The sequence below is a fragment of the Lonchura striata genome, unplaced genomic scaffold (assembly GCF_046129695.1).
Source record: "Lonchura striata isolate bLonStr1 unplaced genomic scaffold, bLonStr1.mat Scaffold_91, whole genome shotgun sequence".
NCBI classification, from domain to species: Eukaryota; Metazoa; Chordata; class Aves; order Passeriformes; family Estrildidae; genus Lonchura; species Lonchura striata.
This window is the reverse complement of record NW_027461190.1, coordinates 247,953-274,510: the sequence shown is the minus strand read 5'-3', so window position 1 is coordinate 274,510 and position 26,558 is coordinate 247,953. Positions and strand designations below refer to the sequence as shown.

At 50.5% G+C, this 26,558-nt stretch overlaps 2 protein-coding genes across 2 annotated transcripts in view; one reads left to right on the top strand and one right to left on the bottom strand.

Moving 5' to 3' along the window:
* Positions 1–26,558, top strand: part of LOC144248803 (uncharacterized) — a 538,816-nt gene that overhangs the window by 424,089 nt on the left and 88,169 nt on the right.
* Positions 110–1,042, bottom strand: LOC144248790 (olfactory receptor 14C36-like). The gene has a single exon (XM_077790779.1). The coding sequence runs from the start codon at positions 1,040–1,042 to the stop codon at positions 110–112; it is 933 nt and encodes a 310-aa protein (XP_077646905.1).

Genomic DNA, 26,558 nt, shown 5'->3' with positions numbered 1-26,558 from the left:
GGACAACATTAAAATGTAAAACAAAGAAAAAGAACCTCCAAGAGGAAAACAACAAGAAGTATCAAAGATAACTTTTATTACAAGTGATTTCCAGAAATTGGCCTGCACTTTAATGTTCCTGAAAGCATCCAGTCATCTGTCTCCACACTGCAGCCTTGGGCTCCTGGTTCCTCAGGCTGTAGATGAGGGGGTTCAGGCCTGGAGGCACCACTGAGTACAGAACTGACAGTGCAAGATCCAGGGATGGGGAGGAGATCAAGGGGGGCTTCAGGTGAGCAAACATCATAGTGCTGACAAAAAGGGAGACCACAGCCAGGTGAGGGAGGCAGGTGGAAAAGGCTTTGTGCCGTCCCTGCTCAGAGGGGATCCTCAGCACAGTCCTGAAGATCTGCACATAGGAGAAAACAATGAACACAAAACAACCTAGTCCTAAACAAGCAGTAACTTCAATGAGCCTGAGTTCCCTGATGTAGGATTTAGAGCAGGAGAGCTTGAGGATCTGTGGGATTTCACAGAAGAACTGGCCCATGGCATTGCCATGGCACAGGGGCAGGGAAAATGTATTGGCTGTGTGCATGAGAGCATTGAGAAAGGCACTGGCCCAGGCAGCTGCTGCCATGTGGGCACAAGCTCTGCTGCCCAGGAGGGTCCCATAGTGCAGGGGTTTGCAGATGGACACGTAGCGGTCGTAGCACATGATGGTCAGCAGGAAATACTCTGCTGTGATGAAGAAGAGAAAGAACAAGACCTGTGCAGTACATCCCTTGAATGCGATGTTCCTGGTGTCCCAGAGGGAATTGTGCATGGCTTTGGGGACAGTGGTGCAGATGGAGCCCAGGTCGCTGAGGGCCAGGTTGAGCAGGAAGAAGAACATGGGCGTGTGCAGGTGGTGGCCGCAGGCTACGGCGCTGATGATGAGGCCGTTGCCCAGGAGGGCAGCCAGGGAGATGCCCAGGAAGAGGCAGAAGTGCAGGAGCTGCAGCTGCCGCGTGTCTGCCAGTGCCAGCAGGAGGAAGTGGCTGATGGAGCTGCTGTTGGACATTTGCTGTGGCTGCGCATGGGCACCTGTTCATGGAGAAAGGACAGTGAAGAATTAGAGGCAATGCCTGTAACCAAAATCAAAGACATTTCCCATACCCCCTCCCCTAGAACACACATAGACAGTCTTTTGTGTTCTACAATTCTGGGGTTTTCTTCATAAACACCCTTATATGAGTACTGCTGTTCCTGGAAGTCAGAAATCCTCAGCATTTCTGCTTCACTCAGGGAGAAATGAATAAGTTCTGTGCAGCAAAGTGATGAGAGGAGAGTGAGGGGAGATGCTCTGTCATTCTGACCTCTTTAGAATTTCTCTGGGCTTTAACCTTTCTCTGGATTAGGATGATCAGCTTCAAACATTTTCCCTAAAAAACCCCCAGGTACTGCTGAGAGTAGATGGATCCACCACAGCCCAGCTCCACATTTGTAGGCAAGGACTCACATTGCTCATTTCACCAACCCAGAAGCATTTTCAGTCTCAGAACACTTCTGCCTTTCCCCATCAATCTTATAACTCAGAGATGCTCTAGGACATGTTTGCACCCTGGATTGAAGCTCACAGCTTGGACTGGAATCTCAGGGAGACTTCCAAGTGTCCTTCTGATGGCACTGGATGAAGGGAGGTGCAGCTCCTTCCCTGGCTGCACTGCCAGCATTGCCCAGAGCCGGGCACTGGGGACAGCTGTGTCACCCTGAGCCAGCTGTGCCCCCTGCCAGAGCCCCCAGTGCCTGGCAGCTGCTCCCAGCCCTGTGCTCTGCAGAGGGAACTGGGCCCGGGGCTGCAGAGCTGCCCCACGGCTCTGCTGCAGCTCTGCCTGCACAGGAGGGGCTGCACGCCTTGGAGCCCCGGCCCTGAGGGCAGAGGCTTGGCTGGGGCACAGGAGGGAGGGGGCTTGTGCAGAGGGAGGGGCTGCACTGGAGGGGATCCTCTGGACATCTCTAAACTCTCCCTGCCTCAGCATTTCTGGGTTTGGTTTTCTCTCCTTCCCTGATCTTCTCTCTGCTTCCTGGAGATTTTCCTCCTGCAGGTGTTTCCCTGTGCCTGATCTCTCCCTGCCAGCACTCCCAGACCCCAAATATCTGTGCCCTCTCCTTGGCCTGACAGAACCCTGCCTGTTTGCAGGGCACTGGCTGGGGGCAGGCTCTGTTTGCAGCTTGGAAAAAGGACAGCTCAGACTGAACCTGATGGCTCCAGCAAAGGTGATGCTGGGGCTGTCCATGGGCAGAGGGGCTGAAAGCACATTAGGGATCTCCTGTGAATCTCTAGATCACTAAAAGTAACAGTTCAGATACCTCAGGCAATTCTCAAAATTCCTAATCAACCTTTAATATTTATCCCCCATCCCTGCTATTCTCCAATAGTAGAAAACAGAATACAAAGTCTTTGAAATGTCCTCATTTTTATAAAAATCCTTGTCTTGGAAATATTATATGGAGGATCAGAAGCCCTCACCATGTCAGAGCTCCATGAGCATTTCACGTCCCCTGCACCAGAAATACTCAGTACTCACAGGATCTGTGGGCATTGGCATGTTCCAGCTTTAGGAGATCTCTCCAGGAGCTGCAGCTGCATTGTCCTGCAGCCAGAGATTCCTGTGCCAAGGGCTGGCAGTGATTCTGCCTCAGGCACTTCTCAGCCCCTTCCCAGCCCTGACTGATTGAAGCTCTCTGTGCCTCTGTGCTGTGCCCGGGCTGGCTGCAGGCAGTGCCCTGTTATAGGGAATGCCGCGGGAGACAAGACTCATGATATCATGATCATCAAGTCTCAGTTTATTGTAACAGATTTCACAGTTTATATATGTTCGTTAATTAGCTCATACATATTGCAAAAGCCAAGCTCATGATTGGTTGCTATGTGACTTGTACTATTATCTTTAAAGTATCTTTATGATCGATACATGCCTGTCCGGCTGGCCTTGCAGTTGGAACAGCTTAGTACCCCCTTTGTTCTTCTCTATCTACTTCTACATACTAAGCAATTTCAATATCCTGCTTTCTGCACATCATCTATTCTTCAGGGCCATGCGAACTTTGCAGCAGTCACGTAGCCCTCCCTATTTGGATTAATTTTACAGTATCATGTCCCTTGTCGTTCAACCATTCCTCTGTCAGGCTCTCTTCATCTCCCCCGTTTTCCTTTTGGACAAGAAGGTGTGCATTCAGCATTTTCTGCAAAAGCTGCTGCATCAAGCCTTGTAAGCAAGTAAACACACAGGGCAAAACAAGCAAAAGTATCACAATTATGCTTAGAACTATTATGCTGTATTTGATAATGTCTCTTAACTATGGTCCGATCCCCAATCCTTTTAGCTATCTTTTTAAACCTAATCTATCCTCTACCTTTAACTGTTGAGTTAGCTCAGTCAATTTTCGTATTTGCTTATGGATGGATGTAGAGTGATCAGATAAGTTCATACAGCACATTCCTTCAAATTCTTCACAACTATGACCTTGGGCTAGAAGAAGTAAATTAGTGGCAGCTGCTCTGTTTTGCAGAACTGCATGACAGATATTACTTATATTTGTGGCAAGCTCACTCAACATTTTAGATGGAATACTAATTTACTTTTTTGTCCAGTAGGCTAGGATTTTCAATTGTGTGAGAGCTTCCACTGAAGCAACTCGTGGGGTGAAAAATGAGGTTAGTATTACAGAAGTGCACCCCACTTCATATTTCTCATGTTTTTGATTGTTCTGTTTAACATGAAAGGAACAAACTTAATTCTAAATACAAACTATATTTATGATAAACTTAATGTTATGCTTTTGATTATCTAATTGATTGTTCCTCTTTTTCTTTTGCCATTGAAAAGCAATGGTAAAATGAACAGAAAAATCACAGGCATTACTAAAACTCATTAAAACTTAGCAAAAAAGTCTATAACATAATTAAAAACACACTTATGAAAAAACCCAAAGTCTACAATCTTCTGTGGGTGAAACACAAATCTTTGCACAATCCACTTTTGATGTGCATCCTCTGATTTACTTGTGGAGAGATTAGTGTTCTCTTGAAATTGATAAGTTTAACATTCTTCAATGAAATCTATCTAGATTCTGCACCTGCTAAAACACAAACAAACTCAACACTCCCCACAGGGACTGGAGGGTCCTCTCTCAATTCTGTTTCCTAAAATTTGCATGAAGAAATGGAAATATCAACATCTTTATAATAAACATGAAAAAACATCAAGAACAAAACAATGCATATAGTAAAGAAACTAACAACAAATAAAAATCAATTAGATAATACACAATTAATATTACATATAAAATCACAGTTACCAAGTGCTACACTATCAAATTGTCATCCCAGAGTCTGCAGCAGCTGATAAACCTTAAAACAACAGAGATTTGGATAAAACATGTCCGGATCATGTCTCTCCAAAACTCCCTTTGAGGCTCAGCTGCCCTACATGGTCAAATTGTCAAGCCAAAAGGACTTGAATACTTTTTGATGCAGAAAACACCTGGGTCAATTACACCATCCACGTAGAGCCAGAGCTTGGCCAGAGCTCAAACTCTAATTGGAGGATATGTTTTAACACATTATAAAACAAAAGTCCTAGAAATAACAGTTACAAGTAAAAAACCTTATTATTAAAACTTTATCAAACTATCAAATAATTGAACCTGTCTAAAATCTCTTTCAAGACAAAAATTCTCTAAATACAACAAACCCTTTCTTCAGAAATCTGAAAATTTGAAGTCTGAAATCTTGAACTAAAATTTGGACAATGAATTTTTAAAGGAAGATGAATTGCAGCTGCATAAAAGATTGGATAAAGAAAACACATGAGTAGTTAAAAAATCAAAAACACAGGATCCTGAAAAAATATCTTGTAATCAATCACCTAAAGAGACAATAAAACATATGAAAACTGACTGTAAATACTATAACAACACCTTAATACCTTAATACCTTAATAATAATTCTTATCACAAAAATCAGACAACTCACATTTTATGATCAACCTATTAACAAGAAATGTTTAAAATAGTTTAAGACAATCCTTTTAAAGCACTCATATAACATTAGTAACAATCACTACTTATCATTACTTACAAAAACTTAACAATCACTATTTATCGTATTATCTATAAAACTTAAAAATCATTATTACTTATATTATTATCTATAAAAACCCAAAGACAGAGATTACAAACTCAATACAAAAATTCCATCAGGTGACATTTTCTCAACTCTTTGTTTTCAGAGACATTTTTGGCAACTAAATCATTACTAACATTTCTATCTTTATATAGTGATTTTTATCCATATCATATTTGAAATAACATTGATTCACATAATGTTCATCCTTCTTGGTATCTTGGAAAACACTCGGTCCTGCTGTACTTTTTCATTACGTCTTCTGACTCTTGTAAGAAATTGGGAAGATGCTGTTGAAATTTTTGCTGTAGTGTTGCGATCCCGCCATCGGCGGCGCTGCTGCTCTCGGCGTTGTCGCTGCCATGGCAACCAGGACTGTGCCGCCATCTCCGCCGCCATTGCTGGGCGCTGCGGGGAGATGAGGGGCGGCGCCGCCTCGCTCCCGTCCTTGTTGTGTCACCTTGTGGATGGGAGAAGAGACACCCCCGCCACGGCCGCGCCCCGCCTGCTCCGGCTCCAGCGCGGCTGAGCCCCAGGAACGCCCCTCTGCCCCCTTGCGCTGCTGCTCGGCAGCAAGGAGCCTTCCGTCTCTCGGCTGATGTCCGCTCCGCCCCGGGCTCGCCTCCGGCTCGGTGCTGGCCGGCCCCGCTCTGCCTGGCCCCGCGCCTGCTCCGTTCTACCTGATTCCCGTTCACACAAAGTGAATTTGGGATCCCAGTCCCGTTGCCATAAAGCAATTTGGATCTCAATTTCCAGCACCTCAATGCTACTAGTGTCTATGGGAGGTACAGGCATTTCAGAAGCAGAGATGGGAATGGGAAAATTTGTGAGAACCGGAGGGTTTGGCTCACTGGAGAGAAGCAAGGGTTTACATTCCTTATTTTTCTCCAGAGCTGTCCGTATCACTTCCACCGCCCTCTTTTCTGCCTGACACATTAGCAATTCATTATGAACTACCCGCCAAAGCTTTCCCATCTTCTTGCCCCGTTTGTTATCATCTAACACTAATTCCCACAACTTATCCCTATATCTTCTCCATTCTGAAAGTTCATGAACACTATGGGGGTTAATGAAAAAGCCATAAGACTCAGCATGATGCAATAGCGAGGGGAGATCCTTATCTAAGTCAATCCCCCTAATCTGCCTTTTTCTAAGAGAAGCACTAAATAAATCATATGCTGCTTGCCTTTCCATGATTACGTCGGTACCGTTGCTGGCTCCTTCAGGCTTCGGCAGCACGTATCGGCTGAGCTCGCCGCTGCGGTCACTCAGGGCGCGGAGCAGAGCGTTTCGGCTCTTTCGCCGTCCTTCCAGCCGCAGGACCCGAACCCCAACGCAGCACCTCTCTCGCCTTAGGCTCGGATCAGGTCCCTGCTTTCGGGCGCCAGTTGTTAGAGGGATGCCGCGGGAGACAAGACTCATGATATCATGATCATCAAGTCTCAGTTTATTGTGACAGATTACACAGTTTATATATGTTCGTTAATTAGCTCATACATATTGCAAAAGCCAAGCTCATGATTGGTTGCTATGTGACTTGTACTATTATCTTAAAAGTATCTTTATGACCGATACATGCCTGTCCGGCTGGCCTTGCAGTTAGAACAGCTTAGTACCCCTTTGTTCTTCTCTATCTACTTCTACATACCAAGCAGTTTCAATATCCTGCTTTCTGCACACCATCTACTCTTCAGGGCCATGCGAACTTTGCAGCAGTCACGTAGCCCTCCCTATTTGGATTAATTTTACAGTATCATGTCCCTTGTTGTTCAACCATTCCTCTGTCAGGCTCTCTTCACTTATTGTGCTTATATCTATCAAAGAACTACCTTTTCTTATGTCTTTATCTGAAGCTGTTCCTGTATGGAAATCCCTTGAGGATTGGGGGACATGCCAGATGCTGCTGGGACAACACGAGAGCTGAGGGAAGAGCTGTGATGGATATTAAACTGTTCAAATGTGCTACTTGTGTTTGTTGGCAAGAAACCTTTCTGTACCTCTGAGTGTCACCATCCCTGAGCCCAAAGGACACAAACCTGATGAGTTGTGGTTCCCACTGCAGGGTCTGCACCTGGACCTTGGCTCTGCACAGGAGAGCTCTTCATCCACTTTCCCTCTTTTCCTCCCTCTGGGCATGGAGGGAGCTCCTGACTTCAGCCTGTGACTCGTGTGTGCAAAGAGCAAATCTGGGCAGAATTGGGGCAGGGAGGGTTTGGGGGGACCTTGGGATCTGTGCTGGGCACAGAAGGTGTTTTCCATTGCTCTGAGACTGTCTGCTGTGCAAAGTGGATTTAATATCCAGCAGGGGAATGACTTTTGCATTTGAGGGAGCTTTGTTGACTGACAAGAAATGAACATCCCTCTGTGTCTGGGGCAGCTCCTTCTCCAAGTAAAGCAGGTGGGAGTTGGAGCCAAGGAGCTGAAACCTGCAGGTGCAGCCTGGGCTGGAGGGAGCTCAGATTTGCACAAGGCTGCTCTGAGTGCCAGGGCTGGGATGGGGGAAATGGTGGGGTGGGGGTAGGGACAGAGTCTGATGGATTGTCAGCCACAAAGGGTCTTGATTTATCTTCACCAACTTAAAGCCTGTTCTATTTTAAGTTAATCAAAATGTTCAAGAGGAGAGCAGTAGAGGATGAAGACACAGAGACAGAAAGACAAAATAGATACAGAGAAGCTCACATACAGCTGCCAACTCCTGGATTCCAGCAATGTTCAGATGGAAATTCCAAGAGGAGGTAGATCCAAGATGTGTACTTGCCTTCTGGTCAGCCATAAATACCCCTTGGTCTTCCTGGGCCCTTCCCCCAGGTGGGACTTGGGGTCATTTGGTCACTCAGGAGCTGGGCTGGGGCTCCAGAGGTGGCTGTGGAGCATTGCCTGTGCTCTGCCAGGGACTGTCAGACACTGTTGGGCTGGGATAGAGGCTCTGGGGGGATTGGGGTTCCTGGGCAGTGGTGGGGTTCCAGGGCAGGGCAAGGCTGGACCTGTCCCTTCCTCCCCGACACATGAAATGTTTCCAGCCAGCAATCACCTCCAGTCTGTCACAACAGTCAACATTGGAGGTGAAATCCCAATATCAACATTGGCACCTGCAGGAGAAGGACAGTTCTTTTCCATGGGAAGGAAAGCACAGAGACCCAGTGTTTGGAAGGCAGGTGAGAGCCTGACTAGGCCAAGGCCAGCCTGAATTTTCAGGAATGGCACAGCCAGCCTGGGGCTCACACCCGTGCAGATTTCAAGCTGGCCATGCACAGCTCCGTGTTTCTCCCAAAAATATCACTGCTGCAGCACCTGGGGTTCCCAGTGCTTGGCTTTTTATGCCCACTGCATGGAGGATCACATGGCAGGGCAAAGGATGGATCTCATGTGGCATCCAACCTGCCCTGATCCAGGCTGGGCACAGCCTGATGAATGATGAACACATCTCGCAGGGATATGGAAACGTCCCCTGAAAACCCAGTTCAGGGAGAGCCTGAGCTCTTTTGTGGCTCTAGGTAGGAAGATGCTCAGGATCTCCCAGAGAGGCTCAGCAGGCAGTAGGATTGTGCCTGCATCTCGCTCTGGAGATGCCAGTGGCTCAAGTGAGAGCTGTGGGAATGATTTAGAATGCACTGAGAGGGGCCACAGTCCTGCAAGGCTCTTACATCAGGAGCAAAGAGCAGCCTGGAGGCTGGGGAAGGCTGGAGCTGTACCACTGTGTGCTCATCCCTCACCTTCATGGGGAGCTGCCCCCAGAGTTGCTATGTACCACTTTGATGATTCTCCCGTTGGGTGTATTTTGGAGCAGCTGTTATCTGTGGTTTTTTATGGTGATCCCGTGGAAAGCAGCCATTTGCCTGCTGTGATGAACTCAAAACTAATACTAATTCCTCATTCCCTTTGGTTTCATCTGGGCTATTTTAGTCTCTGTGTTTGATTGCTTTGCGTGGGTTTGTTTGCTTCTGGGTTTGGCCTGTTTTGGTTTGAGTTTTCTGTTTGCTTTTTCATAAGACTCAGGTGAAGTTGGCATAGCCAAAGTCAAGAAAATGTACACCAGGCTTGACTTTCCAGAATTTACTTTTGGCTGGGTTTAATTGAATCCTCCAGGCTCAGGATCACCAGTACATTGGCAGGTTTTGCTCTGTAACATCAGCTTGCCCAGACTCTGCTTGGTGTTTCACAAATGGAGAAGACAATGGATATTGTGCCAAGCTTCCTTTCAAACAGCCAAAACTGCAACCGCATGAGAGAAAAAAAGAAAAAAACAGAGACTATATTCACCAATTAGTGCAGAACCAGTGTCCCACCGTTTTGACCTCCACTCTTATTAATTTTCTACATTGAGAGGCAAAGCTGGGCCTAAAGCTTCCATCTCTCCGTTCCTAATGCCATTTGACTCCAGCCTGGACTCCCCCTGATCACACTGCCTGCTGTCCACGTGGCGCTGGGGATGCTCAGCCTGGAAAGAGGAGACCCTGGGGAGGCCTCACTGCAGCTCTGCAGCACTGCAAGGGTGCCACAAGAAAGACTGGGACAGAGTGTTCCACAGGGCCTGTGGCAACAGGACAAGGGGGGACGGCTCTCAGCTGCAGGAGGCTGATTGAAGTTGGATCTGAGGAAGCTGCTCTCTTCCACTGAGGGTGCTGAGGCACTGGCCCAGGTGTGGATGCTCCATCCTTGGGAACAGGGCTCTGAGCACCATGCTCTGGGGGAACGTTGCTAAGCATGGAACCAAAGGCTCTCTAGCTCAATGGTTATGTCACAATCCATGTTCCATCTGGAACTGCCAGCAGCCAGCAAGCAGCACAACACAACCGCTGGCCCTAGGCTCAGCACACGCTGCACTCTGCTCCCGCTGCTCCTGTCACCCTTCTTGTTCCTGCCCAGATACCTCATCTCTTCAGTCTCCAAAGCTGCCTAAGGCCTGGATTGTGTCATCCATCCCTGCAGGATGCTGACATTTGTCCTGAGGAAGGTACGGTGCCATTCCATGGAGGTGGATCCCCCCAGCTGCCCGGGTGTGGGCTGGAGTTCTGGGGGGATGGGGTGGGACAGGGACCCCACTCTGAGGTTTTGCTACCTCTGCAGGCTGTGGCAGGCAGAGAGGACAAGATGGAGGTGGACACATAGACTGATAGAGAGGAGAAGATGGAAGTGGAGGGAGAAAAGAGAGGAGAGGAAGAGATGGAGGTGGACACAGAAATTGATACGGAGGAGGAGATGGAGGTGGATGGAGAGCAGATTGGAGAGGAAGAGATGGAGGTGGATGTGGATGTGGAAGAGAAAATGGACGTGGACATGGAAGAGTACACCGAGGACATGGACATAGATGAAAAAGATGAAGAGGAGGCCATGGTCCTGGGATGAAGACCGATGCCAGCAGCAGGACAGGCATGTGGTCCCCACAGGCAGAGTGGGTTCCCTGCAGCCAGGCTGGGGCGGGGCTGGGCTGGGTGGTCTCTGCTCAGGCACGTGGTACCCAGTGCCTTGGATTCTGGTGGCCATGCCCAGCCTGTCCTGTGCTTGCTTTGGGCCACACAAGCCCCATGGCAGTGCCTGGGGCCCAGCCCCCAGACCCAGCCAGCCTCAGCTCTGGCAGCAGAGTCCCGCTGTGCCAGCCTGGGGACACACGGAAGAGCCCTCTGTGCCTGACTGCAGTGACCATGGCACCTGCTTTTCTTCCTGGAGTGATGGAGATCCCGGACAGAGATGACACCCTTTTGTACATAGTTTTTACAGTTTGTTGTTGACTTTAGGATATAGGTTTTAGGGCTTTGTTTTGTCTTCTGTAAATACATTTCAGATATTGTTGTTAGATATGTTCTTAGGTATATACCTTCTATAAACTGTTGTTATTACAAATATTCTTACAAATCTAGATGTGTTCTGTGTTTTCATTGCTGTTCTTCTGTAAATAAACAACCGTGATTTTTCCCACCCCAGTTCTCTTTCCATTTGCTTCAGGCACAGGCAGTACTGGCCAAGTTGTGGTTTCCACTTGCTCCAGGTTCCCAGGGCTGGAGGTTCATGGGGGAGCTGGCACAGCCACCCCAGGAGTGGTTGTCCCACTCAGAGGGTCCCGCTGACAGAGGTCACTGTCTCCTTGCAGTCTCTCTGGACACACTGGGGAGCTGCAGGGGCAAATCCCAGCATGCCCTGTCCCATGGGATCCCATGCTGGGACTCAATGTCTCAGCCAGGGTGAGCACTGCTTGTGGCCCTGGGCTCAGCATGGCAGGCCTGGTGCTCACACCAGTGCAGACTTCAAGCTGGCCATGCACAGCTCCGTGTTTCTCCCAAAAATATCACTGCTGCAGCACCTGGGATTCCCCAGTGCTCGGCTTTTTATCCCCACTGCATGGAGGATCACATGGCAAGGCAAAGGATGGATCCCATGTGGCATCCAAGCTGCCCTGATCCAGGCTGGGCACAGCCTGATGAACGATGAACACATCTCGCAGGGATATGGGAACGTCCCCTGAAAACCCAGTTCAGGGAGAGCCTGAGCTCTTCTGTGGCTCTAGGCAGGAAGATGCTGAGGATCTCCCAGAGAGGCTCAGCAGGCAGTAGGATTGTGCCTGCATCTCGCTCTGGAAATGCCAGTGGCTCAAGTGAGAGCTGTGGGAATGATTTAGAATGCACTGAGAGGGGCCACAGTCCTGCAAGGCTCTTACATCAGGAGCAAAGAGCAGCCTGGAGGCTGGGGAAGGCTGGAGCTGTACCACTGTGTGCTCATCCCTCACCTTCATGGGGAGCTGCCCCCAGAGTTGCTATTGACCACTTTTATGGTTCTCCTGTTGGGTGTATTTTGGAGCTGCTGTTATCTGTGTTTTTTTAAGGTGATCCCGTGGAAAGCAGCCATTTGCCTGCTGTGATGAACTCAAAACTAATACTTATTCCTCATTCCCTTTGGTTTCATCTGGGCTATTTTAGTCTCTGTGTTTGATTGCTTTGCGTGGGTTTGTTTGCTTCTGGGTTTGGCCTGTTTTGGTTTGAGTTTTCTGTTTGCTTTTTCATAAGACTCAGGTGAAGTTGGCATAGCCAAAGTCAAGAAAATGTACACCAGGCTTGACTTTCCAGAAATTACTTTTGGCTGGGTTTAATTGAATCCTCCAGGCTCAGGATCACCAGTACATTGGCAGGTTTTGCTCTGTAACATCAGCTTGCCCAGACTCTGCTCGGTGTTTCACAAATGGAGAAGACAATGGATATTGTGCCAAGCTTCCTTTCAAACAGCCAAAACTGCAACCGCATGAGAGAAAAAAGGAAAAAAACAGAGACTATATTCACCAATTAGTGCAGAACCAGTGTCCCACCGTTTTGACCTCCACTCTTATTAATTTTCTACATTGAGAGGCAAAGCTGGGCCTAAAGCTTCCATCTCTCCGTTCCTAATGCCATTTGACTCCAGCCTGGACTCCCCCTGATCACACTGCCTGCTGTCCACGTGGCGCTGGGGATGCTCAGCCTGGAAAGAGGAGACCCTGGGGAGGCCTCACTGCAGCTCTGCAGCACTGCAAGGGTGCCACAAGAAAGACTGGGACAGAGTGTTGAACAGGGCCTGTGGCCCCAGGTCAAGGGGGGACGGTTTTCAGCTGCAGGAGGCTGATTGAAGTTGGATCTGAGGAAGCTGCTCTTTGCCACTGAGGGTGCTGAGGCACTGGCCCAGGCTGTGGATGCCCATCCTTGGGAACAGGGCTCTGAGCACCATGCTCTGGGGGAACGTTGCTAAGCATGGAACCAAAGGCTCTCTAGCTCAGTGGTCATGTCACAATCCATGTCCCATCTGGAACTGCCAGCAGCCAGCAAGCAGCACAACACAACCGCTGGCCCTGGGTTTAGCACACGCTGCACGCTGCTCCCGCTGCTCCTGTCACCCTTCTTGTTCCTGCCCAGATACCTCATCTCTTCAGTCTCCAAAGCTGCCTAAGGCCTGGATTGTGTCATCCATCCCTGCAGGATGCTGACATTTGTCCTGAGGAAGGTACGGTGCCATTCCATGGAGGTGGATCCCCCCAGCTGCCTGGGTGGGCTGGAGTTCTGGGCGGATGGGGTGGGACAGGGACCCCACTCTGAGGTTTTGCTACCTCTGCAGGCTGTGGCAGGCAGAGAGGACAAGATGGAGGTGGACACACAGACTGATAGAGAGGAGAAGATGGAAGTGGAGGGAGAAAAGAGAGGAGAGGAAGAGATGGAGGTGGACACAGAAATTGATACGGAGGAGGAGATGGAGGTGGATGGAGAGCAGACTGGAGAGGAAGAGATGGAGGTGGATGTGGATGTGGAAGAGAAAATGGACGTGGACATGGAAGAGTACACCGAGGACATGGACATAGATGAAAAAGATGAAGAGGAGGCCATGGTCCTGGGATGAAGACCGATGCCAGCAGCAGGACAGGCATGTGGTCCCCACAGGCAGAGTGGGTTCCCTGCAGCCAGGCTGGGGCGGGGCTGGGCTGGGTGGTCTCTGCTCAGGCACGTGGTACCCAGTGCCTTGGATTCTGGTGGCCATGCCCAGCCTGTCCTGTGCTTGTTCTGGGCCACACAAGCCCCATGGCAGTGCCTGGGGCCCAGCCCCCAGACCCAGCCAGCCTCAGCTCTGGCAGCAGAGTCCCGCTGTGCCAGCCTGGGGACACACGGAAGAGCCCTCTGTGCCTGACTGCAGTGACCATGGCACCTGCTTTTCTTCCTGGAGTGATGGAGATCCCGGACAGAGATGACACCCTTTTGTACATAGTTTTTACAGTTTGTTGTTGACTTTAGGATATAGGTTTTAGGGCTTTGTTTTGTCTTCTGTAAATACATTTCAGATATTGTTGTTAGATATGTTCTTAGGTATATACCTTCTATAAACTGTTGTTATTACAAATATTCTTACAAATCTAGATGTGTTCTGTGTTTTCATTGCTGTTCTTCTGTAAATAAACAACCGTGATTTTTCCCACCCCAGTTCTCTTTCCATTTGCTTCAGGCACAGGCAGTACTGGCCAAGTTGTGGTTTCCACTTGCTCCAGGTTCCCAGGGCTGGAGGTTCATGGGGGAGCTGGCACAGCCACCCCAGGAGTGGTTGTCCCACTCAGAGGGTCCCGCTGACAGAGGTCACTGTCTCCTTGCAGTCACTCTGGACACACTGGGGAGCTGCAGGGGCAAATCCCAGCGTGCCCTGTCCCATGGGATCCCATGTTGGGACTCAGTGTCTCAGCCAGGGTGAGCACTGCTTGTGGCCCTGGGCTCAGCATGGCAGGCCTGGTGCTCACACCAGTGCAGACTTCAAGCTGGCCATGCACAGCTCCGTGTTTCTCCCAAAAATATCACTGCTGCAGCACCTGGGATTCCCCAGTGCTCGGCTTTTTATCCCCACTGCATGGAGGATCACATGGCAAGGCAAAGGATGGATCCCATGTGGCATCCAAGCTGCCCTGATCCAGGCTGGGCACAGCCTGATGAAGGATGAGCGCATCTCGCAGGGACATGGAAACGTCCCCTGAAAACCCAGTTCAGGGAGAGCCTGAGCTCTTCTGTGGCTCTAGGCAGGAAGATGCTGAGGATCTCCCAGAGAGGCTCAGCAGGCAGTAGGATTGTGCCTGCATCTCGCTCTGGAAATGCCAGTGGCTCAAGTGAGAGCTGTGGGAATGATTTAGAATGCACTGAGAGGGGCCACAGTCCTGCAAGGCTCTTACATCAGGAGCAAAGTTCAGCCTGGAGGCAGGGGAAGGCTGGAGCTGTACCACTGTGTGCTCATCCCTCACCTTCATGGGGAGCTGCCCCCAGAGTTGCTATGTATGATTTTGATGGTTCTCCCGTTGGGTGTATTTTGGAGCAGCTGTTATCTGTGGCTTTTTACGGTGATCCCGTGGAAAGCAGCCACTTGCCTGCTGTGATGAACTCAAAACTAATACTTATTCCTCATTCCCTTTGGTTTCATCTGGGCTATTTTAGTCTCTGTGTTTGATTGCTTTGCGTGGGTTTGTTTGCTTCTGGGTTTGGCCTGTTTTGGTTTGAGTTTTCTGTTTGCTTTTTCATAAGACTCAGGTGAAGTTGGCATAGCCAAAGTCAAGAAAATGTACACCAGGCTTGACTTTCCAGAATTTACTTTTGGCTGGGTTTAATTGAATCCTCCAGGCTCAGGATCACCAGTACATTGGCAGGTTTTGCTCTGTAATATCAGCTTGCCCAGACTCTGCTTGGTGTTTCACAAATGGAGAAGACAATGGATATTGTGCCAAGCTTCCTTTCAAACAGCCAAAACTGCAACCGCATGAGAGAAAAAAAGAAAAAAACAGAGACTGTATTCACCAATTAGTGCAGAACCAGTGTCCCACCGTTTTGACCTCCACTCTTATTAATTTTCTACATTGAGAGGCAAAGCTGGGCCTAAAGCTTCCATCTCTCCGTTCCTAATGCCATTTGACTCCAGCCTGGACTCCCCCTGATCACACTGCCTGCTGTCCACGTGGCGCTGGGGATGCTCAGCCTGGAAAGAGGAGACCCTGGGGAGGCCTCACTGCAGCTCTGCAGCACTGCAAGGGTGCCACAAGAAAGACTGGGACAGAGTGTTGCACAGGGCCTGTGGCAACAGGACAAGGGGGGACGGCTCTCAGCTGCAGGAGGCTGATTGAAGTTGGATCTGAGGAAGCTGCTCTCTTCCACTGAGGGTGCTGAGGCACTGGCCCAGGCTGTGGATGCCCCATCCTTGGGAACAGGGCTCTGAGCACCATGCTCTGGGGGAACGTTGCTAAGCATGGAACCAAAGGCTCTCTAGCTCAATGGTTATGTCACAATCCATGTTCCATCTGGAACTGCCAGCAGCCAGCAAGCAGCACAACACAACCGCTGGCCCTGGGCTCAGCACACGCTGCACTCTGCTCCCGCTGCTCCTGTCACCCTTCTTGTTCCTGCCCAGATACCTCATCTCTTCAGTCTCCAAAGCTGCCTAAGGCCTGGATTGTGTCATCCATCCCTGCAGGATGCTGACATTTGTCCTGAGGAAGGTACGGTGCCATTCCATGGAGGTGGATCCCCCCAGCTGCCTGGGTGGGCTGGAGTTCTGGGCGGATGGGGTGGGACAGGGACCCCACTCTGAGGTTTTGCTACCTCTGCAGGCTGTGGCAGGCAGAGAGGACAAGATGGAGGTGGACACACAGACTGATAGAGAGGAGAAGATGGAAGTGGAGGGAGAGCAGACAGGAGAGGAAGAGATGGAGGTGGACACAGAAATTGATACGGAGGAGGAGATGGAGGTGGATGGAGAGCAGACTGGAAAGGAAGAGATGGAGGTGGATGTGGATGTGGAAGAGAAAATGGACGTGGACATGGAAGAGTACACCGAGGACATGGACATAGATGAAAAAGATGAAGAGGAGGCCATGGTCCTGGGATGAAGACCGATGCCAGCAGCAGGACAGGCATGTGGTCCCCACAGGCAGAGTGGGTTCCCTGCAGCCAGGCTGGGGCGGGGCTGGGCTGGGTGGTCTCTGCTCAGGCCAGTGGTACCCAGTGCCTTGCATTCTGGTGGCCATGCCCAGCCTGTCCTGTGCTTGCTTTGGGCCACACAAGCCCCATGGCAGTGCCTGGGGCCCAGCCCCCAGACCCAGCCAGCCTCAGCTCTGGCAGCAGAGTCCCGCTGTGCCAGCCTGGGGACACACGGAAGAGCCCTCTGTGCCTGACTGCAGTGACCATGGCACCTGCTTCTCTTCCTGGAGTGATGGAGATCCCGGACAGAGATGCCACCCTTTTGTACATAGTTTTTACAGTTTGTTGTTGACTTTAGGATATAGGTTTTAGGGCTTTGTTTTGTCTTCTGTAAATACATTTCAGATATTGTTGTTAGATATGTTCTTAGGTATATACCTTCTATAAACTGTTGTTATTACAAATATTCTTACAAATCTAGATGTGTTCTGTGTTTTCATTGCTGTTCTTCTGTAAATAAACAACCGTGATTTTTCCCACCCCAGTTCTCTTTCCATTTGCTTCAGGCACAGGCAGTACTGGCCAAGTTGTGGTTTCCACTTGCTCCAGGTTCCCAGGGCTGGAGGTTCATGGGGGAGCTGGCACAGCCACCCCAGGAGTGGTTGTCCCACTCAGAGGGTCCCGCTGACAGAGGTCACTGTCTCCTTGCAGTCTCTCTGGACACACTGGGGAGCTGCAGGGGCAAATCCCAGCGTGCCCTGTCCCATGGGATCCCATGCTGGGACTCAATGTCTCAGCCAGGGTGAGCACTGCTTGTGGCCCTGGGCTCAGCATGGCAGGCCTGGTGCTCACACCAGTGCAGACTTCAAGCTGGCCATGCACAGCTCCGTGTTTCTCCCAAAAATATCACTGCTGCAGCACCTGGGATTCCCCAGTGCTCGGCTTTTTATCCCCACTGCATGGAGGATCACATGGCAAGGCAAAGGATGGATCCCATGTGGCATCCAAGCTGCCCTGATCCAGGCTGGGCACAGCCTGATGAACGATGAACACATCTCGCAGGGATATGGGAACGTCCCCTGAAAACCCAGTTCAGGGAGAGCCTGAGCTCTTCTGTGGCTCTAGGCAGGAAGATGCTGAGGATCTCCCAGAGAGGCTCAGCAGGCAGTAGGATTGTGCCTGCATCTCGCTCTGGAAATGCCAGTGGCTCAAGTGAGAGCTGTGGGAATGATTTAGAATGCACTGAGAGGGGCCACAGTCCTGCAAGGCTCTTACATCAGGAGCAAAGAGCAGCCTGGAGGCTGGGGAAGGCTGGAGCTGTACCACTGTGTGCTCATCCCTCACCTTCATGGGGAGCTGCCCCCAGAGTTGCTATTGACCACTTTTATGGTTCTCCTGTTGGGTGTATTTTGGAGCTGCTGTTATCTGTGTTTTTTTAAGGTGATCCCGTGGAAAGCAGCCATTTGCCTGCTGTGATGAACTCAAAACTAATACTTATTCCTCATTCCCTTTGGTTTCATCTGGGCTATTTTAGTCTCTGTGTTTGATTGCTTTGCGTGGGTTTGTTTGCTTCTGGGTTTGGCCTGTTTTGGTTTGAGTTTTCTGTTTGCTTTTTCATAAGACTCAGGTGAAGTTGGCATAGCCAAAGTCAAGAAAATGTACACCAGGCTTGACTTTCCAGAAATTACTTTTGGCTGGGTTTAATTGAATCCTCCAGGCTCAGGATCACCAGTACATTGGCAGGTTTTGCTCTGTAACATCAGCTTGCCCAGACTCTGCTCGGTGTTTCACAAATGGAGAAGACAATGGATATTGTGCCAAGCTTCCTTTCAAACAGCCAAAACTGCAACCGCATGAGAGAAAAAAGGAAAAAAACAGAGACTGTATTCACCAATTAGTGCAGAACCAGTGTCCCACCGTTTTGACCTCCACTCTTATTAATTTTCTACATTGAGAGGCAAAGCTGGGCCTAAAGCTTCCATCTCTCCGTTCCTAATGCCATTTGACTCCAGCCTGGACTCCCCCTGATCACACTGCCTGCTGTCCACGTGGCGCTGGGGATGCTCAGCCTGGAAAGAGGAGACCCTGGGGAGGCCTCACTGCAGCTCTGCAGCACTGCAAGGGTGCCACAAGAAAGACTGGGACAGAGTGTTGCACAGGGCCTGTGGCCCCAGGTCAAGGGGGGACAGCTTTCAGCTGCAGGAGGCTGATTGAAGTTGGATCTAAGGAAGCTGCTCTTTGCCACTGAGGGTGCTGAGGCGCTGGCCCAGGCTGTGGATGCCCCATCCTTGGGAACAGGGCTCTGAGCACCATGCTCTGGGGGAACGTTGCTAAGCATGGAACCAAAGGCTCTCTAGCTCAATGGTCATGTCACAATCCATGTCCCATCTGGAACTGCCTGCAGCCAGCAAGCAGCACAACACAACCGCTGGCCCTGGGCTCAGCACACGCTGCACGCTGCTCCTGCTGCTCCTGTCACCCTTCTTGTTCCTGCCCCAAAACCTCATGTCATCAGTCTCCAAAGCTGCCTAAGGCCTGGATTGTGTCATCCATCCCTGCAGGATGCTGACATTTGTCCTGAGGAAGGTACGGTGCCATTCCATGGAGGTGGATCCCCCCCAGCTGCCCGGGTGGGCTGGAGTTCTGGGCGGATGGGGTGGGACAGGGACCCCACTCTGAGGTTTTGCTACCTCTGCAGGCTGTGGCAGGCAGAGAGGACAAGATGGAGGTGGACACGCAAACTGATGGAGAGGAGGAGATGGAAGTGGAGGGAGAAAAGAAAGGAGAGGAAGAGATGGAGGTGGACACACCAATTGATAAGGAGGAGGAGATGGAGGTGGATGGAGAGCAGACTGGAGAGGAAGAGATGGAGGTGGATGTGGATGTGGAAGAGGAAATGGATGTGGACATGGAAGAGTACACCGAGGACATGGACATAGATGAAAAAGATGAAGAGGAGGCCATGGTCCTGGGATGAAGACCAATGCCAGCAGCAGGACAGGCATGTGGTCCCCACAGGCAGAGTGGGTTCCCTGCAGCCAGGCTGGGGCGGGGCTGGGCTGGGTGGTCTCTGCTCAGGCCTGTGGTACCCAGTGCCTTGGATTCTGGTGGCCATGCCCAGCCTGTCCTGTGCTTGCTTTGGGCCACACAAGCCCCATGGCAGTGCCTGGGGCCCAGCCCCCAGACTAGCCGGCCTCAGTTCTGGCAGCAGAGTCCCGCTGTGCCAGCCTGGGGACACATGGAAGAGCCCTCTGTGCCTGACTGCAGTGACCATGGCACCTGCTTTTCTTCCTGACTGATGGAGATCCTGGACAGAGATGGCACCCTTTTGTGCATAGTTTTTACAGTTTGTTGTTGCCTTCAGGATATAGGTTTTAGGGCTTTGTTTTGTCTTCTGTAAATACATTTCAGATATTGTTGTTAGATATGTTCTTAGGTATATACCTTCTATAAACTGTTGTTATTACAAATATTCTTACAAATCTAAATGTGTTCTGTGTTTTCATTGCTGTTCTTCTGTAAATAAACAACCGTGATTTTTCCCACCCCAGTTCTCTTTCCATTTGCTTCAGGCACAGGCTGTATTGGCCAAGTTGTTGTTTCCACTTGCTCCAGGTTCCCAGGGCTGGAGGTTCATGGAGGAGCTGGCACAGCCACCCCAGGAGTGGTTGTCCCACTGTCTTGGTTTGACAAGACAGGAATCTGTGAAGGAGGGCTAAAGCCTCCTGTGCAATGGAGAACGTAAACCCCCTCCCTCCGAATTACTAGGAGTTTTAAATCGAAAGGCTCTCAGGGAAAGATATGGGAATGGGAGTAACAATTCTTTACTAGGAGAAAACTAGACAACAATTTAAAAAGGCAAATGCAATCGGTACAAACAAAACCAGTGAAAAAGTCCAGAACCTGAGGATTCGGGGTGCCAGTGGCAGTCCTGCTGGGACGATTGTTCCCCTTGCAGTGGTTGATGAACTGCAGCTGCAGTGGTGATCTTTAGAAGGGTATAGTTTTCCTCTGAAGATCTGGTGGCAGTGGGGCCGGTCTTCTTCTGCGCCGGGGTTGCCTCCGAGCTCCGCTGCCGCCGCCTCACCGGCTGTTTCGCTGCGAGATCCTGCGAAGAAAAAGAGAGAGAGCCGCTTCTCCGGGAATCCCGCGAAGAGAGAGAGCGAGCTGCTTCTCTCGGAGTCCCGCCCAGAGAGCTGCCTCGTTTCCCCAAGAAGCTACCCCTTTAAACAATAATAGAGTGCTTGGCTTCTCCCTCTGGGTGGGACTCCTCACGGTGTTACATTTACCAGCCCGGCAGTGAGTCAGTCAATAGTGTATAAACAAACCATTGCCTCTACCGGTCAAACCATTGTTTTTTGGGAGAGATAACAAAACCTGCCCTACCTTTCGACAGATGGCAAATAGAATACAAGCTTATCTTACAACCCAGGACATTATACACCCCTTATTCTATTTCCATCTGCACACCATGAAATCTTACACCCAGTTCTCTCTTAAGACCAAGTTTCCCTGTGGTACACAGTGGGTCTCCCCAGGCACTTTCTGCCAAAGGCTCCAGGACAACCCATAGTTCCCAGCTGCAGAGTAGAGCACATTCTTGACCTCTGGTCCTGTTCTGACTGGGCCAAGGGCTACAGCATGAGCGATCTCCTGCTTGATCTGGGTGAAGGCTTGTTGCTGCTCAGGGCCCCAGTGGAAATCATTCTTCTTTTGGGTAACCAGATAAAGAGGGCTCACAATCTGGCTATACTGGGAATGTGCATTCTCCAGAAACCTATGGCACCCAGGAAAGCTTGTGTTTCCTTTTTGCTGGTTGGTGGGGACATAGCTGTGATCTTGTTGATGACCTCAGTGGGAATCTGGTGCAGTCCATCTTGCCATTTCACTCCCAGGAACTGGATTTCTCGGGCAGGTCCCTTGACTTTGCTCTTCTTGATGGTGAAGCCAGCTTCTAGCAGTATCTGGATGATTTTCTCTTCTTTCTCGAACACTTCTGCCGCTGTGCTCCCCCACACAATGATGTCATCAATGTATTGCAGGTGTTCTGGAGCCTCACCCTTTTCTAGTGCAGCCTGGATCAGTCCATGGCAGATGGTGGGGCTGTGTTTCCACCCCTGGGGCAGTCGGTTCCAGGTGTACTGCACGCCCCTCCAGGTGAAAGCAAACTGAGGCCTGCATTCTGCTGCCAGAGGAATGGAGAAAAACGCATTAGCAATATCAATGGTGTCATACCACTTTGCTGCCTTGGACTCCAGCTCGTACTGGAGTTCCAGCATATCCGGTACAGCAGCGCTCAGCAGTGGAGTCACTTCATTCAAGCCACGATAGTCCACAGTCAATCTCCATTCTTTGTCAGATTTGCGCACAGGCCAGATGGGGCTGTTGAAGGGTGAGTGGGTTTTGCTGACCACCCCTTGGCTCTCCAGCTCCCGAATCATTTTGTGGATGGGGATCACGGCATCTCGATCCGTCCGATACTGCCAGCGGTGCACTGTCGAGGTCGCAATTGGCACGCGTTGTTCTTCCACCCTTAGGAGTCCTACTGCAGAGGGGTTTTCTGACAGTCCAGGCAAGGCGTTCAATTGCCTAATGTCTTCTGCCTCTACAGAGGCTATTCCAAAAGCCCACCTGAGTCCCTTTGGGTCTTTGTAATATCCGTTCCGGAGGAAGTCTATGCCTAGAATACACGGAGCATCTGGGCCAGTCACTATAGGATGTTTCTTCCACTCCTTCCCAGTCAGGCTCACCTCGGTTTCCACCAGAGTCAATTGTTGTGATCCCCCTGTCACACCAACAATGGAAACAGGCTCTGCCCCCACGTGTCCCGATGGTATCAGAGTACACCGTGCACCAGTATCAACTAAAACATCATATTTCTGTGGCTCTGATGTGCCAGGCCATCGGATCCACACTGTCCAGAAGATCCGGATTTCCCGTGCCTCTCCCTGGCTAGAGACAGGGCCCCTCTAACACTGGTTATCATTCCTTTCCTGGGCATACATACTAGAGGTCCCTTCAAGGGGGTCTGACAGATCGTACCCACAAGCTTGGTCACGGGAGGTTGAGGCTACCTTCACTTTGGTGGAACTCCCCCGGTTAGAGTTTCCCTCCTTGAGTTGACGGACCCGTGCTGCCAGGACAGAAGTGGGTTTCCCATCCCACCTCCCCATGTCTTCCCCATGGTCACGCAGGAAGAACCACAGATTAGCCCTTGGGGTGTACCCTCTCTCTCTAGCTGGGGATTATTGGGCGCTGATTCTGGGGCCTGTGACTCTCACGGGTGCTGTATTAACCTTCCTTATCTCCTCCCTCATCTCCTCTTTAAACTCCTTAATCACAGCTGAGATATGAGCCTGCATTGGGCCATTAATCATACTCTCATAATTCCTAAGTTTGTTGGCAACAGAACCCACTGTCTCTCGGTGAGCGTCAGCATTGATTGTTGCAATGAAGGTGGTGTATTGAGATGGCCCCAGATTTGCTAGACTCCACAGCATTTGTCCCGTACACCTGACCTTGTCGGGGTCATTATTGTGTCGTCCATCCCTCCCAAAGAGTACCTCCAATACTGCCACTTCCCTCAGCTCTTGGATCCCTTCCTTGAGGGTCTTCCAGCGCATTCTATGATGGTGCTTTTGCATTCTCTCTCTGTGGACAAACCTCTCCCTGACACTCATTAAGAGCCGCTCCCAGAGAGAAAGGGACCCTGGTTCCCTTACAAAAATCTGATTTATACCCGAGTCCTGGGTCAAGGGTCCCAAGTTCCTTGCCTCACCACCGTCCAGCTGCACACCTGTACCCATAAGATCCCAGACCCGGAGTAGCCAGGTAGCATAAGCCTCACACCCTCGTCGCACAATGTCTTTATGCAGATTACGAAGACTTTCGTATGTCAGGGACTCGGTGGTGATAGCAATCTCTGGGTCCCCTGTGGGTTGTGAGGTTCCTCCATTCCTGTCCCTATCTGCAGGGTGCTCTGCTTTCACCTTAGACTTCCTTGTTTCTACCAGGGCAACTGCTGCTGACCGTGACTGCCTTTGTGGTTCAGCTGGAACCTGGACAGTTGTAACATTTGTGGGTTCCACAGCTGTACTATTAGACTGTCCCTCCTCAAGGCAAAGGGCTGGTTTCTCACCAGCTGGGGAAATGCACTCCTTCAGCATCTCTCGTATCTCCTTAACCAGAACCCTCACCCAATCTGGGCGGTTCATTTCTGAGGTGGGCTGTGGGGCAGGGTCAGGCTCTGGAGCAGCAGCATCTCGAGTCTGTGGTGTAGGTGTGAGGGTAGTTATCCAGGTTAATCTTCCCTTATCTCTGAGTGCTAAATATAACAGGACTATCAGAGACACCACCCATTGTATGATATCATTAGAACTTAGAGAGGATCTTAACCCTTTGAGAACTGGTGGGGCAGACCCAAAAAGATGGTTAAAAGGTTGGGAGAAAGTTTCCCCAGGTGCTATTTCCTCGCAGTAGGTACCGTTATTAAAGTAACCCCAAAAACATACAGTTAGTGTGTGATAGCTATGTACCTGCCTTCCAGAGGAAATTAAAGATCCATGAATTCCTCACCCAATTAACCCAGAAGCCAAACTTGATAACAGACACAGTAGCCATAGTTATAGGACCCATTTTTAGATAAGGGTCTGCAAATGGGAAAAGTATAGCTACGAACACATGCCACCCAAACCAAGCTAAACTAGACCACATGGTGATGCTTAAGATGTTTCTACACACAACAAAAAACAAATTACTTAAGAACTGTTAATCCTTTTTCCCTCTCAAATGCCCTCGAGCCCCACATTGATGCGCCAAAATCTGTCTTGGTTTGTCAAGACAGGAGTCTGTGAAGGAGGGCAAAAGCGTCCTGTGCAATGGAGAAGGTAAACCCCCTCCCTCCGAATTACCAGGATTTTTTAAAGTAAAAGGCTCTCAGGCAAAGATATGGGAATGGGAGTAACAATTCTTTACTAGGAGAAAACTAGATAACAATTTAAAAAGGCAAATGCAATCGGTACAAACAAAACTAGTCATAAAGTCCACAACCTGAGGATTCGGGGTGTCGGTAGTGTTGCAGTCATGCTGGCATGGTAGCGTGGAGGAAGGTTTTAGAAAGGCCTTGGGAATGGTAAACTGAGGAAAAGGATACATTTATGTATGCTCCACTGTTTCGGGAAAGTCCCGCTTCAGCATTCCTCTGTAGACCCCCTTCTCCCCACCCCTGAGCAGTTCCCATTGGACCTGGCCCCTGGGGTGGTTCTGATGTGCCTTAGCTGAACACTGTCTCTATTGTTTAAGACCTTATCTCTTAATTTTGCTGTATAAAACTGTATCTGGGCAATAGCCCAGGGCCTTTGGTCACTGCAATGCTTCAGGCAATACAATCTCTCTGGACAAGCATACCATTGGTCTCTCTTGGTCTCTTTATCTCGAACCCTTGCGGCGACTGAGGCAGCGCCGCAGCTCGGACCGTGCTAACCCAGACGCTGCCTGGTAAGCCCAGGGCAGTGGGACCGCGGAAAACCCCGGCCCCGAGAGGGGACAGCTAGCCGGAGGGTCCCGGGGGGCCGGGGAGGGACGGGGGACAGTGGCGAGTAACCCCCGAGAGCAAAGTGGCGGTCGAAAGAGAAGCAACAGGTAGCAGTCCGGTTGAAATGATAGCTGCTCCTCTTGCAGTGGCTGATGAATTGCAGCTGAAGTGGTGATCTTTAGAAGGGTATAGTTTTCTCTGAAGATCTGGTGGCAGTTGGGCCGGTCTTCCTCTGTGCCGGGGTTGCCTCCGAGCTCCGCTGCCGCCGCCTCACCGCGCTCCGGCCGCTTCTCTCGGGAGTCCTGCCGAAGGAGCTGCTTCTCTGGGAATCCCGCAAAGAGAGAGCAAGCTGCTCTGTCTCCCAAAAGGTACCCCTTTATACAATAAAAGAGTGCTTGGCCTCCCCCTCTGGGTGGAGCATCTCACAATGGGATGATGTTACGTTTACCAGCCCTGCAAGTGAGTCAGTCAATGGCCCATTAACAAACCATTACCTCTTCGGAGCAAACCATTGTTCTTGGAAGAGATAACAAACCTGCCCAACTTCCAACAGATGACAAATAGAATACAAGCTTATCTTACAAACCAGGACAACTTTGAAAAGATCCCTATCAGGGACATGACTGAAACACTGTCCCCAGGTTCCCGTCAGAGCAGAACACTGGAGGTAGTGATGACAGCTGGGGACAAGCAAGGGAAAGGTGTCTCTGGTGCTGAGCAAACCTGGATGTGTTTCAGGAATGCAAAGGGCCCAGGCCTGAGCCCCAGCCCCTGGCAAGGCAGATCCTGGCCCTCCCTCATTGCTCAGGGCTCTTCCCGGGATGGGCACTGGCATGTGGGGATGTGCAGTGCCAAGGGCAGGACCATGGGGTGGCCCCTGCCAGGCTGCTGAGCAGGGACAAGGAGGCACTGAGGCCCCAGGGCTGCAAGGGTCACTTGTCCCCTCGTGGCCTCAGGCCCAGGGCCAGCAGCCATGGCCAAAGGGCTGCACAGGTTGGCTCTGTCAGGGCCTTGAAGCTGCTGCACATCCCTGTGCCCTCTGCAGCCCAGGCTGTCCCACGGTGTCCCTGCCCTGCGCCTCTGTCCCTGCAGGCTGCTGTCATCCCCCTTCACATGAGTCTTTTCTTTCTCTGGCTGTTCTCTGCCATGTCAAAGGTTCCACCATCTCTGAAATCACCCTTCAGTCCTTCCCAGGGCTCTCCTCTGCTGTCCTCAGCCTCCACCCCACTGGGCACCGAGCTCCTGTGTCCCTCTAGAGTGGTCAAGTGCCTGAGGCCAAGAGCACCTGGACAAGAGGGACAGTTCTTTTCTACAGGAAAGAAACCACAGAGCCCCAGTGCTGCATCTCACCATTGAATCCACGGGGACAGATTCCCTGTGGAGCCCGGCCAGCTGGGCAGTGGGGCGAGGCGGGCAGAGGGAAGGAACTTCTCCTTGGATCCCGGGAGGCATGGAGAAGCTCCCACGTGAGTCCAAAGACGAGCTG